Genomic DNA, 16,111 nt, shown 5'->3' with positions numbered 1-16,111 from the left:
ACAAAAAGGAACAAGAAGAAGCGTCAGGAAAGACAAACAAAAGGCAAACGCTAAGTCCTAAGTTATCTGTGTGAATGTGTATATAACGCGACGTGAACAGTCGTCTTCAGGAGAAATGTCAGGGCACCGGGAAAATACCTGGATGAAGAATATTATTCTAAATGAAAACCTGGGGCAAGAGCGGCAGATGAAGAGAGGGCCTCAGAGCTACTGCCGCGCCAACCGACTGAAAAGAGCATATTGTAATATGGTAGATCATGAAGGATATTACATTAGGGGAGAGAGAGGAGGAGACACGGACAAGGAAACCTGCCCAAAGTTTATCAATCTGGGCTATTTTCTAAAAGGGCTTCAATCTCCTATAGACTTTTCCTAAATCCATTAATGACTGCCACACTTCAGTAGATAGATAGATATGAGGAGATAGATAGATAGAGATAGATAGATATGAGATAGATAGATAGATATGAGGAGATAGATAGATAGATAGATAGATAGATAGATATGAGGAGATAGATAGATAGATAGATAGATAGATAGATAGATATGAGGTATAAGATAGATAGATAGATAGATATGAGGAGATAGATAGATAAACAAATAGATAGATATGAGGAGATAGATAAACAAATAGATAGATAGATAAACAAATAGATAGATATGAGGAGATAGATAGATAGATATGAGGAGATAGATAGATAGATAAACAAATAGATAGATAGATATGAGGAGATAGATAGATAGATAGATAAACAAATAGATAGATATGAGGAGATAGATAGATAAACAAATAGATAGATATGAGGAGATAGATAGATAGATAAACAGATAGATAGATATGAGGAGAAAGATAGATAGATATGAGATATAAGATAGATAGATAGATATGAGGAGATAGATAGATATATGATATATAGACATGAGGTAGATGATAGATACTCAATCATTGTGTCATAAAGCAAAGCTAATCAGACGACTTCAGAAACTAGTATAGATTCTGACTTGTGGGACCACCAGGAAACTTGAGAGGCACATGACCCCCCCCCCCCCCCCCCCCCCCCTATCCCTACATCAGAGTAATCACTTGGTGACTATGACATTTTCCACAGCTTTGTGACTCTACAGAAGACACTGCTATCGGGCCATAAGCTATAACCTACACCAGCAGAAGTATGGACCAGAAACTTATCAGGAAGGAGGAGCAGGAGTGATGCCCTGCATGATCAGCACCAAGGATTAAGGGTACAGCCCCATGATGGGGGGACATCACAGTCACAGAAATAATCAGGATGATGAAATATTACATTTTGAAGCTGGCACACTGAATACATGCCAGTGTCAGGGGCAATAATCAAAGTGCCACTTAACTTTAGCTGAACAAGAGACTCGAGAGACCTGGCAGCCATAGTCACAAGTGCTGCCCTGGACATCACTCCTTCTGCATCGCTACAGGGGGTCAGCACCAATGGCCCAGGAGAACGATCACCGCTGTGGCCTCTTTTTACTCACGTCCCAGACCCTGCACATAAGGTCCCCATGTATCCAGGTACCTCCCCACGTAAGATGCCCTTCTGAGGCCAGTACGGCACAGATCCCAGTGGGAAGACGGCGGCACCGGGCATAAGGATGGGCTGAGCTCCTTACCAAGGATCGTGCGCAGAGTCCGGGGGCGACAGTCCGGGCTGGGGCGCTTCTGTCTCCATTCGGTCTCTGGCGGCTCCTGAGAACGGAGGCAGCTCCCGGGACAAGAGGATGGAAGGAGGCGTGGCGACCCCGCCCATTAAACCCTACCACACCCCCCTTTGGGACAGAACATAGCGGTTTATCCGAAAAGAAAACGCCCCCCGCTATTAGACCACGCCCTCACGCCGCGATGCGCCCCGCCCCTCGTCCTGGAGCCCTCCCAGACACCTGCCCCCACCCCCCCCCCTACTGAGCCAGCTTGCCACTGACTGTCCCTAAAGCCACTGGAAATGCGGTGGGGGTGGGGATGACATTCCTCCCGGACTTCATATGAAGCATTAACTATGAATCACAAGCCCTAGAAAAAGGGGCTTCCAGTAACCTGTCACCATGCCCTGCCCGGCTGTGCTGGCATCACCAGTGCATTCTAATGGGCGCCATTGTGAGGCTGGCCAAACTTTTCTAATAAAATGATGCTCGTCCTGTGCAGGGCTCAGCCAGGACATCACACACCTGCCATATACAATGTATGTGCGGATCCTGGAGAGGGGCAGCACCAGCTACACCACATACAGGTTTCCATAATAACATTTCTCGCCCCATTTAGGCTACGGCCATGTGATGCATTTTTTGAAGCCAAAACCAGAAGTGAATTCAAAAAAGAAAAGTGGTATCAGTCCTTAAAGGGGTTGTTCATATCTGGTGACTTTTTCTTCCAATCCCAAGGTGGCAATCGTACTTACCTGATCCCCGCTGCTGGGTTCCAGCTCCATCTTCACAGGTCCCATGGTAACATCATCTTTGGTCATGTGACCGCGGCAGCAGTGATGTGTCACCTGTGTGGCATGTCATGTGCCATGTGGGTGACACACCACTACTATGATCAATCAGTAGCTGCAGCGATCAGGCGACCCACGTCAAAAAAAGGATGTTGACACGGGGAGACCTAGGAATGGCGGAGCCGGCGGGGGAGCGATGGAGTCGGAACCCATCAGCGGGGATCAGAGTAGTATGATTGCCACCACGGGTCTAGTGGGTCTGAAGAAAAAGATAAACACCACCTCTCTGCATTTATAATCTACTCCTGATTTTGGCTTCCAAAACTGCATCAAGAAGCCTGAACGTGTGACCGTGCCCTTAAGGCTACATTCACACGAGCGTATGAATGAGTCCGCATCCGCTCCGTAATTTTTGGCGGAACGGGTGCGGACCCAGTCATTTCTATGAGGCCGAAAAAGATGCTGTCCGCATCGGTTGCTCCGTGCCGCGGCCCCGCAAAAAAATAGACCATGTCCTATTCTTGTCTGCAATTTCTATGACAGCCGCGGCATGTGCGGTCCGCAAATTGCGGAACATGGGCCGGTATCCGTGTGACTGTAGCCTAATGCAAAGTTCTATTAATTAAATAGGCCTACGTTACATAAAAGATTATTTATTAAATAAAAAAACTATTTGTGCTTATGTGACTTTCTACATTAACAAGGTATATTTATGCTATTGATCACCAAGAGCTGATCAGTGGCCCAAACTGATCACAAACTAGTAGTTCTTGTTAGTTTTTTGCCTATACTGTATAATGGAGAACTTGATTAACTCTTCAACTACTTTATATAGTAAAGTTTACCAGTAAAAAAATAAATAAAAAGAAATTGTCTTACAATCACATAATGATCGCACGTGATCCGTCCTAAAAAATATTACTCAATTACTCAAACTCAATATTACTCCATTTTATAAATTGTGTATAAAATAATCATCCATACAGCCGACGCCTTAGGGCCCCTTTATGGGTGGATAGAGCGGGCAATAATTGGGGACGAACAGTCATAGGAACATTTGCTCGCATTTACATGCAGCAATGATTGGGGATGTCTGAGGATGAACGATCGTTATTACAATCGTTTGTCCCCCATACGGTTTCCTCTTTCCCACGTCCCTAATTACTAATCAACTAGGATTTTAGATTCCAGATGAAAGATGCCATTCAAACGATCACTTGCTTGTTTGGTGATCAGTGGCACATTTAGGGTGCATACACATGGCCGCATGTATTTTGATGTCTGCAAAAAATATGAATGATGTCCGTGTGACATCCATGTTGCATCTGTTTTTTTTTTTTTTTTGCGGACCCATTGTAACAATGCCTATTCTTGCTCTCAGAATGGTGGCTGGGACCATGCCACCGGGCATAGGCTATTGCTTTTTCCTAAAGTCTGCAAGCACGACCACTGCTGCTGGATTACAGGATGGTTGTAACCATGGAAACGAGCAGTGTATAATGTGATGGAAAAATGAATCCAGCCAGCAAAGGAAGCAATATGGATAATAACAATACATTAGTAAGTGCCTTGTATTAACTTTCTCTACATGATAAATGCTATTTTCTGAAGTGAGACAAGGTGGATTTAGACGGGAATCTTTCCTTCCTTACAGTCGGCTGCTCTATCAGTGATGGAGACCCCTGCATTTACATGCAACAATCTCCTTCACTGTATAAGGACTAGGGATCGCTATTGCGATTCCAAGTCCTCATACAGATTCAGTGTTTCTAAGTGGCAGATCGCTGTTTAGACCACACAATCTGCTGCCCAGAAGCCATGATCGGTGGTGCCTGCATGAACGACAGGATCAACCGATGAACTAGTGTTTCGCTTGTTCATTGGGTGATCGGCGACACATTAACATGGGCAGATTATGGCTGATTATTGGCTTGTGTAAAGGCAGTTTTAGAGTTTCATAAAGGGACGTCCAGGCAAAATGATCTTCTGATTATCATACAGTCAGGTCCATAAATATTGGGACATCGACACAATTCAATTTTTTTGGGCTCTATACACCACCACAATGGATTTGAAATCAAACGAACTAGATGTGCTTTAACTGCAGACTGTCAGCTTTAATTTGAGGGTATTTACATCCAAATCAGGTGAACGGTGTAGGAATTACAACAGTTGGCATATGTGCCTCCCACTTATTAAGGGACCAAAAATAATGGGACATAATAATGATAATTATAAATCAAACTTTCACTTTTAATACTTGGTTGCAAATCCTTTGCAGTCAATTACAGCCTGAAGTCTGGAACGCATAGACATCACCAGACGCTGGGTTTCATCCCTGGTGATGCTCTGCCAGTCCTCTACTGCAACCGTCTTCAGTTCCTGCTTGTTCTTGGGGCATTTTCCCTTCAGTTTTGTCTTCAGCAAGTGAAATGCATGCTCAATCGGATTCAGGTCCGGTGATTGACTTGGCCATTGCATAACATTCCACTTCTTTCTCTTAAAAAACTCTTTGGTTGCTTTTGCAGTATGCTTTGGGTCATTGTCCATCTGCACTGTGAAGCGTCGTCCAATGAGTTCTGAAGCATTTGGCTGAATATGAGCAGATAATAATGCCCGAAACACTTCAGAATTTATCCTGTTGCTTTCGTCAGCAGTCACATCATCAATAAATACAAGAGAACCAGTTCCATTGACAGCCATACATGCCCACGCCATGACACTACCACCACCATGCTTCACTGATGAGGTGGTATGCTTAGGATCATGAGCAGTTCCTTTCCTTCTCCATACTCTTCTCTTCCCATCACTCTGGTACAAGTTGATCTTGGTCTCATCTGTCCATAGGATGTTGTTCCAGAACTGTGAAGGCTTTTTTAGATGTCGTTTGGCAAACTCTAATCTGGCCTTCCTGTTTTTGAGGCTGACCAATGGTTTACATCTTGTGGTGAACCCTCTGTATTCACTCTGGTGAAGTCACGGAAAACAACCACAGTTGTTTTCCGTGGTCTTCTGGGTCTTTTGGTGTTGCTGAGCTCACCGGTGCGTTCCTTCTTTTTAAGAATGTTTCAAACAGTTGTTTTGGCCATGCCTAATGTTTTTGCTATCTCTCTGATGGGTTTGTTTTGTTTTTTCAGCCTAATGATGGCTTTCTTCACTGATGGTGACAGCTCTTTGGATCTCATCTTGAGAGTTGACAGCAACAGATTCCAAATGCAAATAGCACACTTGAAATGAACTCTGGACCTTTTATCTGCTCATTGTAATTGGGATAATGAGGGAATAACACACACTTGGCCATGGAACAGCTGAGAAGCTAATTGTCCCATTACTTTTGGCCCCTTAACAAGTGGGGGGCACATATGCAAACTGTTGTAATTCCTACACCGTTCACCTGATTTAGATGTAAATCCCCTCAAATTAAAGCTGACAGTCTGCAGTTAAAGCACATCTTGTTCGTTTCATTTCAAATCCATTCTGGTGGTGTATAGAGCCAAAAATGTTAGAATTGTATTGGTGTCCCAATATTTATGGACCTGACTGTAGATACATGTAATAAGCAGGGAGAACGATTTGGAAGCCCAAGCCAGAGGTTTTCAGAATTACACCCCCACCACAGTCGATTTCGTGCCCACACCAATATATTTAAAGGGAAGTGTTCTCGGACCCTGGGACCTACAGTACTATCATCTCCTCAGACACACCATCCAATTAATTTTACAAAGCAATTCCGGCAGACTATTGGATTTTAATCCTTTTATTGTGCCCTTCCCGTTTCACCTAGGCCTTGCTCATACCCTAGTAAGAAAATTACATTGGTAAACTGCTGATTTCCAGGAAAAAAAGGGTCAAACTATTCAGCTTGTTTGGTTCTGCTGACAAATCTCTGATTTTTTAAAATTTAAGACATCCTAGGCAAACTGTGATTGATTTGCTTAGATTTTCAGTGATGGTCACAGACTTGACCAAAGTAATATTTTAGGGTCTCAGATTTGGCAAAAGATTAGTGCTGTAGGCAGCACTATTCTTTGCTTTAGAACTATAGACACCATGAAAGAACCCATCTAACTTAATTATGTGTCAATGGGTCCCAGTGGTGGAACAAGAACGTAAAGTGGCCCTGGAATAAAACTAAAAATGGCCCTATGTTGGCAGGTCCAAACTAATAGGAGGCAGGACAACACAAGTAGGCAGTGATAACACAAGTAGTCAGGATCAGCAATACCATAGTGCAGAACAAAACACCATCCCAGCAGAACCAAATACCACAGTGCAACACAAAATACCTCCCAGAAGATGTCCATTTGTGGTGGCCGTCAATAGCTGGCATGTTCTGTCCTCCTCCACCAATTGCCTCTAATTAAGATATGGACCAGGGGGCTTAGTTGGAGAGATGTGGGCCACAACACCAAGCCTGCCCTACCATCAGCAAGCTACCTGAATTTTCCCTGACCCCTATAATTCTCAAGTTGTATGCTCCCCAAGTGGCCAAGAAAAGGAAAAAAAGTTAAATACCTGAGTGCCGTTCTAAGTAGCTGTCTCTGATCTAAGTCCCATGCTCCGCTACAGTATTTACCTGTATCACTGTATCCTGAGGACAGCGATACAATTGAGTTCAGGAGGGCACTTGCGTAAGCTGGCCAGGTACAAAAGTACCTAATGCCGCCAGCATTAATTAAGAGGGAGAGCATGAGATCATTATGTACCAGGCCAGTGGCAGTGAGGAGGGCCCAGGAGGCCCCCCTGAGAAATTTCCCTGTGTAGTGTCTATGGCCAGTCCACATCTGTTGGGTCCATCAGTATCTGTCATACAGCAGATCTGGTATGGCCTTGTGCTTTTTGGTATGGAAGGGAAGATGCACCGCCAACGTGAACAAAGCCATACCTGTATCTATGACATCAGCATATATTATTATTTTGTTAATTTGTCACCTTTCACATGGCAGATTACTAAGTGAAATAACAGAGCAGCTGAGAAATGCTTGGCCCTAGTATGAATGAGTAGATTGAGGGCCCCAACTGTGAAAGGTTCTGACATAAATATGTTCTGTGTATATAGGGCTTTGCAATACACACAATAAATAATATACACCTTACAGTAGTCTTGTAAAATTTCAGTTATGTGACAATTTCTGTACCCCTGTAGCCATACTTAAAGGGCAGGTCTGTATGATTAAGAAGAACCTGCAATGTAATGCAGTCTGTTATAGAGCAGAAGGAGCTGAGCAGAATGATTTAATGTTTTATGGGAAAAGATTCAGTAAAACTTGTATTTTTATTTTTTTACATTTAAAGGGAACCTGTCACCGGGATTTTGTGCATAGAGCTGAGGACATGGGCTGCTAGATGGCCGCTAGCACATCCGCAATACCTAGTCCCCATAGCTCTGTGTGCTTTTATTGTGTGAAAAAAACGATTTGATACATATGCAAATTAACCTGAGACGAGTCCTGTCCCTGAGATGAGTCCTGTATGTGAGAGGAGTCAGGGAGAGGACTCATCTCAGGTTAATTTGCATATATGTATCAAATCGTTTTTTTCACACAATAAAAGCACACAGAGCTATGGGGACTGGGTATTGCGGATGTGCTAGCAGCCATTTAGCAACCCATGTCCTCAGCTCTATACACAAAATCCCGGTGACAGGTTCCCTTTAACCCTGCCCTTTCTGTTGAATACCCAAGTAGGCAGTCTTATTACTGACTGACAGTTATTTGTGTATACACACTTATCAAGGGAGGCTATTAATCATTGATAGCATCTCCCCTGTGTACAACTGAAGTAAAAAAAAAAAAAAGCTGAGATGTAAATGCACAAATTACACGTTTTACTAAACCTTTACACCTATAGGGCCTTTTACATGAGCCGAGAATCCGCCAGATAATAGCTAACGAGCGTTATCTGGCAGTGTAAAGGTGCCACCGACCAATGAATGAGCGAAATGCTCCTTCATCGGGTAATTGAATAGTTTGTGTAGGCACCTAAATTGTTGTTTGCTGGCAGCAGATCTTGCAGTTTAATCCGGCAAAATACAAGTCTGTACGGGGAAAAGCGATGGTATTAGTGATCTCTGCTCCTTATACTGTGGAGGAGATTGCTGTATGTAAATGCATCAGACTCCTCCACTGACGAGCAGGCGATTGCTGGGAACGAACACTTCCTTCTCAACAATCGTCTCCTAAATTGTCCTGTATAAAGGGACCTTAAAACTATATACAGCCAGGTCCATAAATATTGGGACATTAACACAATTCAATTTTTTTTGCCTCTATACACCACCACAATGGATTTGAAATGAAACGAACAAGATGTGCTTTACCTGCAGACTGTCAGCTTTAATTTGAGGGTATTTACATCCAAATCAGGTGAACGGTGTAGGAATTACAACAGTTTGCATATGTGCCTCCCACTTGTTAAGGGACCAAAAGTAATGGGACAGAATAATTATCATAAATCTCATTTTCACTTTTTAATACTTGGTTGCAAATCCTTTGCAGTCAATTACAGCCTGAAGTCTGGAACGCATAGACATCACCAGACGCTGGGTTTCATCCCTGGTGATGCTCTGCCAGGCCTCTACTGCAACTGTCTTCAGTTCCTGCTTGTTCTTGGGGCATTTTCCCTTCAGTTTTGTCTTCAGCAAGTGAAATGTATGCTCAATCGGATTGAGGTCAGGTGATTGACTTGGCCATTGCAGAACATTCCACTTCTTTCCCTTAAAAAACTGTTTGGTTGCTTTTGCAGTATGCTTTGGGTCATTGTCCATCTGCACTGTGAAGCACCGTCCAATGAGTTCTGAAGCATTTGGCTAAATATGAGCAGATAATATTGCCCGAAACACTTCAGAATTCATCCTGCTGCTTTTGTCAGCAGTCACATCATCAATAAATACAAGAGAACCAGTTCCATTGGCAGCCATACATGCCCACGCCATGACACTACCACCACCATGCTTCACTGATGAGGTGGTATGCTTAGGATCATGAGCAGTTCCTTTCCTTCTCCATACTCTTCTCTTCCCATCACTCTGGTACAAGTTAATCTTGGTCTCATCTGTCCATAGGATGTTGTTCCAGAACTGTGAAGGCTTTTTTAGATGTCGTTTGGCAAACTCTAATCTGGCCTTCCTGTTTTGGAGGCTCACCAATGGTTTACATCTTGTGGTAAACTCTCTCTATTCACTCTGGTGACGTCTTCTCTTGATTGTTAACTTTGACACACATATACCTACCTCCTGGAGAGTGTTCTTGTTCTGGCCAACTGTTGTGAAGGGTGTTTTCTTCAACAGGGAAAGAATTCTTCGGTCATCCACCACAGTAGTTTTCTGTGGTCTTCCGGGTCTTTTGGTGTTGCTGAGCTCACCGGTGCGTTCCTTCTTTTTAAGAATGTTCCAAACAGTTGTTTTGGCCGTGCCTAATGTTTTTGCTATCTCTCTGATGGGTTTGTTGTGTTTTTTCAGCCTAATGATGGCTTGCTTCACTGATAGTGACAGCTTTTTGGATCTCATCTTGAGAGTTGACAGCAACAGATTCCAAATGCAAATAGCACACTTGAAATGAACTCTGGACCTTTTATCTGCTCATTGTAATTGGGATAATGAGGAAATAACACACACCTGGCCATGGAACAGCTGAGAAGGCAATTGTCCCATTACTTTTGTTTTCTTAACAAGTGAGAGGCACATATGCAAACTGTTGTAATTCCTGCACCGTTCACCTGATTTGGATGTAAATACCCTCAAATTAAAGCTGACAGTCTGCAGTTAAAGCACATCTTGTTTGTTTCATTTCAAATCTATTGTGGGGGTGTATAGAGCCAAAAATGTTACAATTGTGTTGATGTCCCAATATTTATGGACCTGACTGTATCAATCTGCTCAGCTCCTCCTGCTCTATAACATGTTGCCTGCAGATTGCACTGCATTTTATAGTGGTAGGCTCCCTTTAAACGGAACTGAAGTCACCAAAAGATGAGCTCAAAGCTTGTCATATACTATATTCTGCCTTGAGAGTAGATCTGGGGACACCCATCTCCAGCCAGAGGATGCATAGGATTTATAGGATTCTTAAACTAAAAGTTTATTGAGGGGCTATCATAACATTCAGAACCCCCAAATGCTGACAACCCAGACATTCAGACATCTCTTGTGTTCGTGCACAATGCTGCTTTGCAATAACAATATGGCAGCAGTAGCACTTTGTAAATCTTCTGATTTCACTTTTTGTTCACCATGTGCCTAAATCACATCTAAAACGACGATGGTCTGATTTTTATAATAACACGTTGCTTTCAATAGAATGTTAAACCAAATCCCTTATTCCATCACTAGGCTAAGCCCCTCGAGAGAATTGCTATTTACAACAGTAGTGACAGAAGCTGTAGCTTTCCATACACCTTTTCATGAGTAGCAAGAGCTAGCAAACCATTAGGAAGACGCAAATCCTGATGGAAAATGCATGTAAGGGTGGGAGTCCTGGTGGATATTAACAGAGGTTCTCATGTCACCAATGCTTTGTGATTAAAAGGAAAAAACGGTCTTCTTTAAACCCAACCCCCCCACCAGAAATACGTATATAACCTACATCTATCTCTGCAACTGACTGATCGTTACTGTCCCCAGCTCTAATCCCTCGGGAATACATCCATCATTCCAATTTATGTCTGTTTGTATTGGTTTGAACCCCCAACTAAGTTCTACCCCCACAAATATAATTAGAATAGGTGTAGACTAGGTGCTGGAATGGGAGACAGGAATGTGATTAGGCGGAAGATACTGCGGGCGATTATTCATATACAGAAACAGAAGTCGATAGAAATATAGTTACCGTACATGGAGGCAAATGACCCCTTTCAGACTTACTAACTGAACCATAGTAATTAATAAAATAAGGACATGACACCTTGTGTTGGAATAAAAATGGCCGCAATGCTTTATTAAGGGTAAATAAATTAATAAATAATTAAAACTTCAAACTTCAAATTCCAATAATTGCCGAAATCCACTCAGCAGTAGCTGAGTGATACAGCCCCTCTAATAAAGCAAAGCGACATAAAGCATAAGAATACGGAGGGAGGGCGCGGGCGACGATCCGGTCTTGATAAAACTGGCCCAGAAGCGCCGCCGAAACCCTCTTTTTAAGGACCATACTTTCCCGCCGCTGGCATCCACACCAATCAGCTGTCCGGAAATCTCCCTCAGCAACCAGCTGCACCAATCAGAGGATCCTTGCTTGTCATCTAAGGTTCAGGTGAGACCGGATAAAACCAGCTGATTCTGACAGAACTTAACCATTTCATGTAAACCTGAAATAAAAGAGCTGGAAAGCAAGAAAAAAAAAGGGGGGGGGAGAGCAAAACCATACCAACATACTAAAATTAATGGTGTCATTGCCCCCATGTGTCCCCCAAGCGAAACGCTCTGGGGGGCCTGAACATTCTTGTATATGTACGTGGTATAAGGATGTTCACGTGTAAATGAACATACATGAGCATGCAGTCAGGTTTGGTTTTACATAAAATAGAGCCCAGGTCAACAAGCAAAATTGGACCCCCCACTTTCCAGTTATGGACTGTTTTATAATTTGAGCCCTTATATATAATACTGCCATATAGTACCTATATAATAAGCAGCATGAAAAGCAAATGGCCCCTCAAGAGTCTACATTATACTCTTCTACAGTGTGCACATAATCAACAGTTGATACCAAATAATACCACCAATAAGAGCAGGTGGCTGATGTGGTAGGGTGGCCCCTAGGAAAAAGGGACCATCCAAAATACTACTGCACACAGCTGTAGTATTGAGATGCCACTTTGAGGACCAGATAATGAAGCAGAAAGTTATAGATCTTGCAGCTGTAAAACAAGCGGACTTTCACATCTACCATGTTAGTGGCACTGTGTCACTACAGCAATCAGAATTTGGCCTCACCGCAGGTGGCATTTTACTCAAAACAGCAGTTCTAGGAAATGTTTCATGGTTTTTGCATTCGTTTTTCAATGCTATTAAATGTCAATGAGGATCAACTGCAGCAAACTGGGACCCGCACCGATATCGATAATGGAGCCCCGCAAGGTGGTGGCTGAAGGACTCCGATCCAGCCACCACCAAGCCGGATCCCCATAGAAGTGAATGGGAGTGTACCGCCCATGCGTGGCCCCCGCTCCCATTCATTTCCATGGGGCCGACGGAAATAGCAGAGCCAGCGCTCGGCTATTTTTGTCGGCCCTATAGAAAATAATTGGAGGGCGGCTGCGCATGCGTAGTGCGCCCTCCTTCACTTGCGGGGCGCCGTTCTCGATATAGGTGAGGGTCCCAGCCGTGGGACCCGCACCTATAAGACATTGAAGGCATATCCTAGCAATATAACGCCATTGTCGATGATGAGACAACCCCTTTAAGGACTGACATATACTTCATGATCCTTTCTAAGCCATTTTCCTTAAAGAGGACCTGATATCAGAAATGCAGTGCAATCTGCAGGCAGCATATCATAGAGCAGGGGGAGCTGAGCAGATTGATATATAAAGTTTATGGGAAGATTCAGCAAAACTTGTAATTTATATCTCTGCTTTTTTGCAGCTCTGTAAACAACTATCGGTACAGGAGGAAGGTGTTATCAGTGACTGATAGCATTGTGTGTATAAGTGTGTATACAGAGATTGCTATCAGTCACTGATGACACCTTCCTGATGACACCTAGTTCTTCACATGTGGTTGAAAAAGCAGGGATATAAATGTATAAATTGCAGGTTTTACTGAATCTTTTCCCACAAAAATATTTATTAATTTGCTTGGCTTCTCCTGCTCTAGAACATGTTGCTTTCAGATTACATAGCATTTTGTGGTGACAGTTTCTCTGTAAGGTGAGTTTAGACTGCCCAAGTGTCGGGCAAATTCATAGGAACGTTCGTTCCCGATAACCTGCCCTTGTAAATATGCCAAAGATCACCCAATGATACTTTTATGTCACTGCTTTTTCTGACTTCATTTGTTCTTTTAGGAGGTGTTATCAGTGATTGATGGCTTTCTCTGTGTAAGTGTGTATGCATAGATAGCTCTCAGTCACTGATAGTGGTACATGGGAGGTGTTATCAGTGATAGATAGCATTCTCTGTAACTGTGTATACATAGATAGCTGTCAGTCACTGATAGTTGTACACAGGGGAGGTGTTATCAGTGATTGATGGCTTTCTCTGTGTAAGTGTGTATACATAGATAGCTGCCAGTCACTGATATCGGTACATGGGGGAGGTGTTATCAGTGATTGATAGCATTCTCTGTGTAAGTGTGTATACAGAGGTAGCTGTCAGTCACTGATAGTTGTACACAGGGGAGGTGTTATCAGTGATTGATAACATTCTCTGTGTAATTGTGTATACAAAGATAGCTGTCAGTCATGCTGCCATACATGTTTTACTGAATCTTTTCCCACAAAACCATGTAGCAATCTGCTTAGCTCCTCCTGCTCTATAGCATTGCATATCATGGTGATAGGTCTTCTTTAAGGAAAGTTATCCAGATAATTGCATATATTACTAAATGAATGATCCTTTTACAAAAAGCAACTTTAGATTGAAAGAAGCTGGCTGGATTGAGGACAACAGACAGATAGCGATATATAGATGATAGACAGACAGGCAGATAGATAGATAGATAGATAGATAGATAGATAGATAGATAGATAGATAGATAGATAGATAGATAATGGATGGATAGATAATGGATAGATAGATAGATAGATAGATAGATAGATAGATAGATAGATAGATAAAGTAGATAGATAGATAGATACTGATATTTTATTAAATTACTATATGAAACATAATGACCATGAAATAAAGGCAGTTTATGTACATTACTTTTACTGGTGTAGTAATTGAGATGTAAAAGTGTTTTTAAAATATTATTGTGTGCTATTACCTAGAACACTATTTCCCCCAAATTAAACTACACAAAAGCTTTTCTGGCTGTTTCCATTGATTGGCTTTAGGTACCTCACAGTTAACTGAACAAGCCTTGCTAAGCCATTAAAGTATATTGCAGATTATTTCAGCAGGTAAAAAGTAATGAATCTCTAAGGGTGAAATAAAACCAGAAATAACCATCAGCTAATCTGAACAGCGAATCTCCCTCTTTGAGTGTTTTTTTTTCTAGTCTCAAGATACAAATGGCTAAAACAAAAGGAGAAAATATATGATAAGGCAGCACACTGCTGTCATTTATGGGCCTTCAGGCCTAGCTCAATTCAGGTTTCTTCTTATGTGTTCAATAAAGCCTGTCCATACGGCAGATTATTCATAACTCCCCATATATAAAATGAATAGAAGTGTATACTATCAGACAAGTGTAATGTTATGAAGAAGAAATAAAAATATGTGCAGTCAATGTCTACAAGAAACCCAAGTAGATTGGTTTGACATACAACGATTTTGGAGGTTTTATCGACACCGTTTTACCGTTGCCATATTGAATGGAATACTTAAAAGGTCATAGAGAGTCTATGTCACCTGCCCTCTTAGAGGGAGTCTTCTCCTCCTATTGCACACAGATGTCTATGTGCTGGGACATTATGGTTGGACAGATGCACACTTTACTATGTCTCCTGCTAACAGGTCCCTTCCCAGTTCCCTCTCAGCTTAGCAAACTGAAATTAACTCGTGCCTCGCATAAGAATTCCAGAGGGTAAGAGGGACCTGCCGAGATTACAGGGAGGGCCTCAATAGAAGCTTTTATTCCACACAACAAGAGAAGGGAGGGCTTTGTGAGCTCATGTGGGAAGCAGAGGCGCATTCATAAGAATTCATTGACTCACAGGTGGGGGATCTGGGTCTAAAGTATCAGGATTTAGGCTTTTCTCATGAACCAACAAAACTTACACTCTTAGGATATCCATTTTTAAGTGGCCTGTTGGAAATTATATAAATTCTGTAGGACATCAGAGTTTTGTATTTTAGCCATGGCCTATGATCCTTTTCACCGATGAATATTGTGGATTTCTATGTGCAATGTGAGGTCTGCATATAAACAGCACAGTGCTAGCTCAAGGACTAAGGAGTTTCCACCTGCAAGATCACCTGGTCAAGCACTGAGGTTCTACCACTTCCTACTTCCCTCCTACATTGTCCTCCCCCTCTCCCCCACACACTGTATCTGTGTATCACTATGTGCTGTTCTTGGTCCCCTCTGTTACAAGCTGTTTCCATCCATCTCACGGTGACCTATATACTCTGTTTGTGGAGATGCTGCATCGATTTAAGGTCAGTCCCCTCCTCCCAGTTGATGTAATCAGCTAAAGAAGGAGGCTGGAAATTGGATTGAAAAGCCCAGCGTTAGTGCAGGATGAAGAGGATCTGCAGGGATTGTTATGCTAATCAGCTGAGCTCAGCACTTCCAGTGTCCTTCAAGCTCAGGGAACATGTTGGAGCCCCCCAGAAAGCCTGCCCGACAAAGACCCCCCAATCTTAGCACATCACATTACATCTCATTAGGAACTCTAAAAGAGAGACCCACATCAGCGTTGTCAGCATAACTGGCCTGTACAACTTGAATGTATTTTTTCCCCCCATATTTCATCTTTTATAAGAGGTGACACGTATGATATTGTCATGGACTGATGTTCTTATGCTTTGCCTTCTAAAGATTCTAG

The 16,111-nt window shown here is 42.6% G+C and overlaps 1 protein-coding gene across 2 annotated transcripts in view; it reads right to left on the bottom strand.

Moving 5' to 3' along the window:
* The window catches only part of MSI1 (musashi RNA binding protein 1), a 32,429-nt gene extending 30,655 nt beyond the window's left edge, over positions 1–1,774 (bottom strand). The window contains exon 1 of one of the 2 annotated variants that reach the window (XM_040420249.1): positions 1,645–1,774. In XM_040420249.1, coding sequence (XP_040276183.1) covers positions 1,645–1,703 — 59 coding nt within the window. In that variant the 5' untranslated portion in view covers positions 1,704–1,774. The remainder of the gene's footprint in view (positions 1–1,644) is intronic. The other variant, XM_040420248.1, reaches the window with a different exon arrangement.
* Between the last annotated feature and the right edge of the window lie 14,337 nt (positions 1,775–16,111).

Source organism: Bufo bufo, chromosome 2, assembly GCF_905171765.1.
Source record: "Bufo bufo chromosome 2, aBufBuf1.1, whole genome shotgun sequence".
NCBI classification, from domain to species: domain Eukaryota; kingdom Metazoa; phylum Chordata; class Amphibia; order Anura; family Bufonidae; genus Bufo; species Bufo bufo.
Note: the sequence above shows the minus strand (reverse complement) of the source record. Positions and strands in the feature narration are given on the sequence as shown.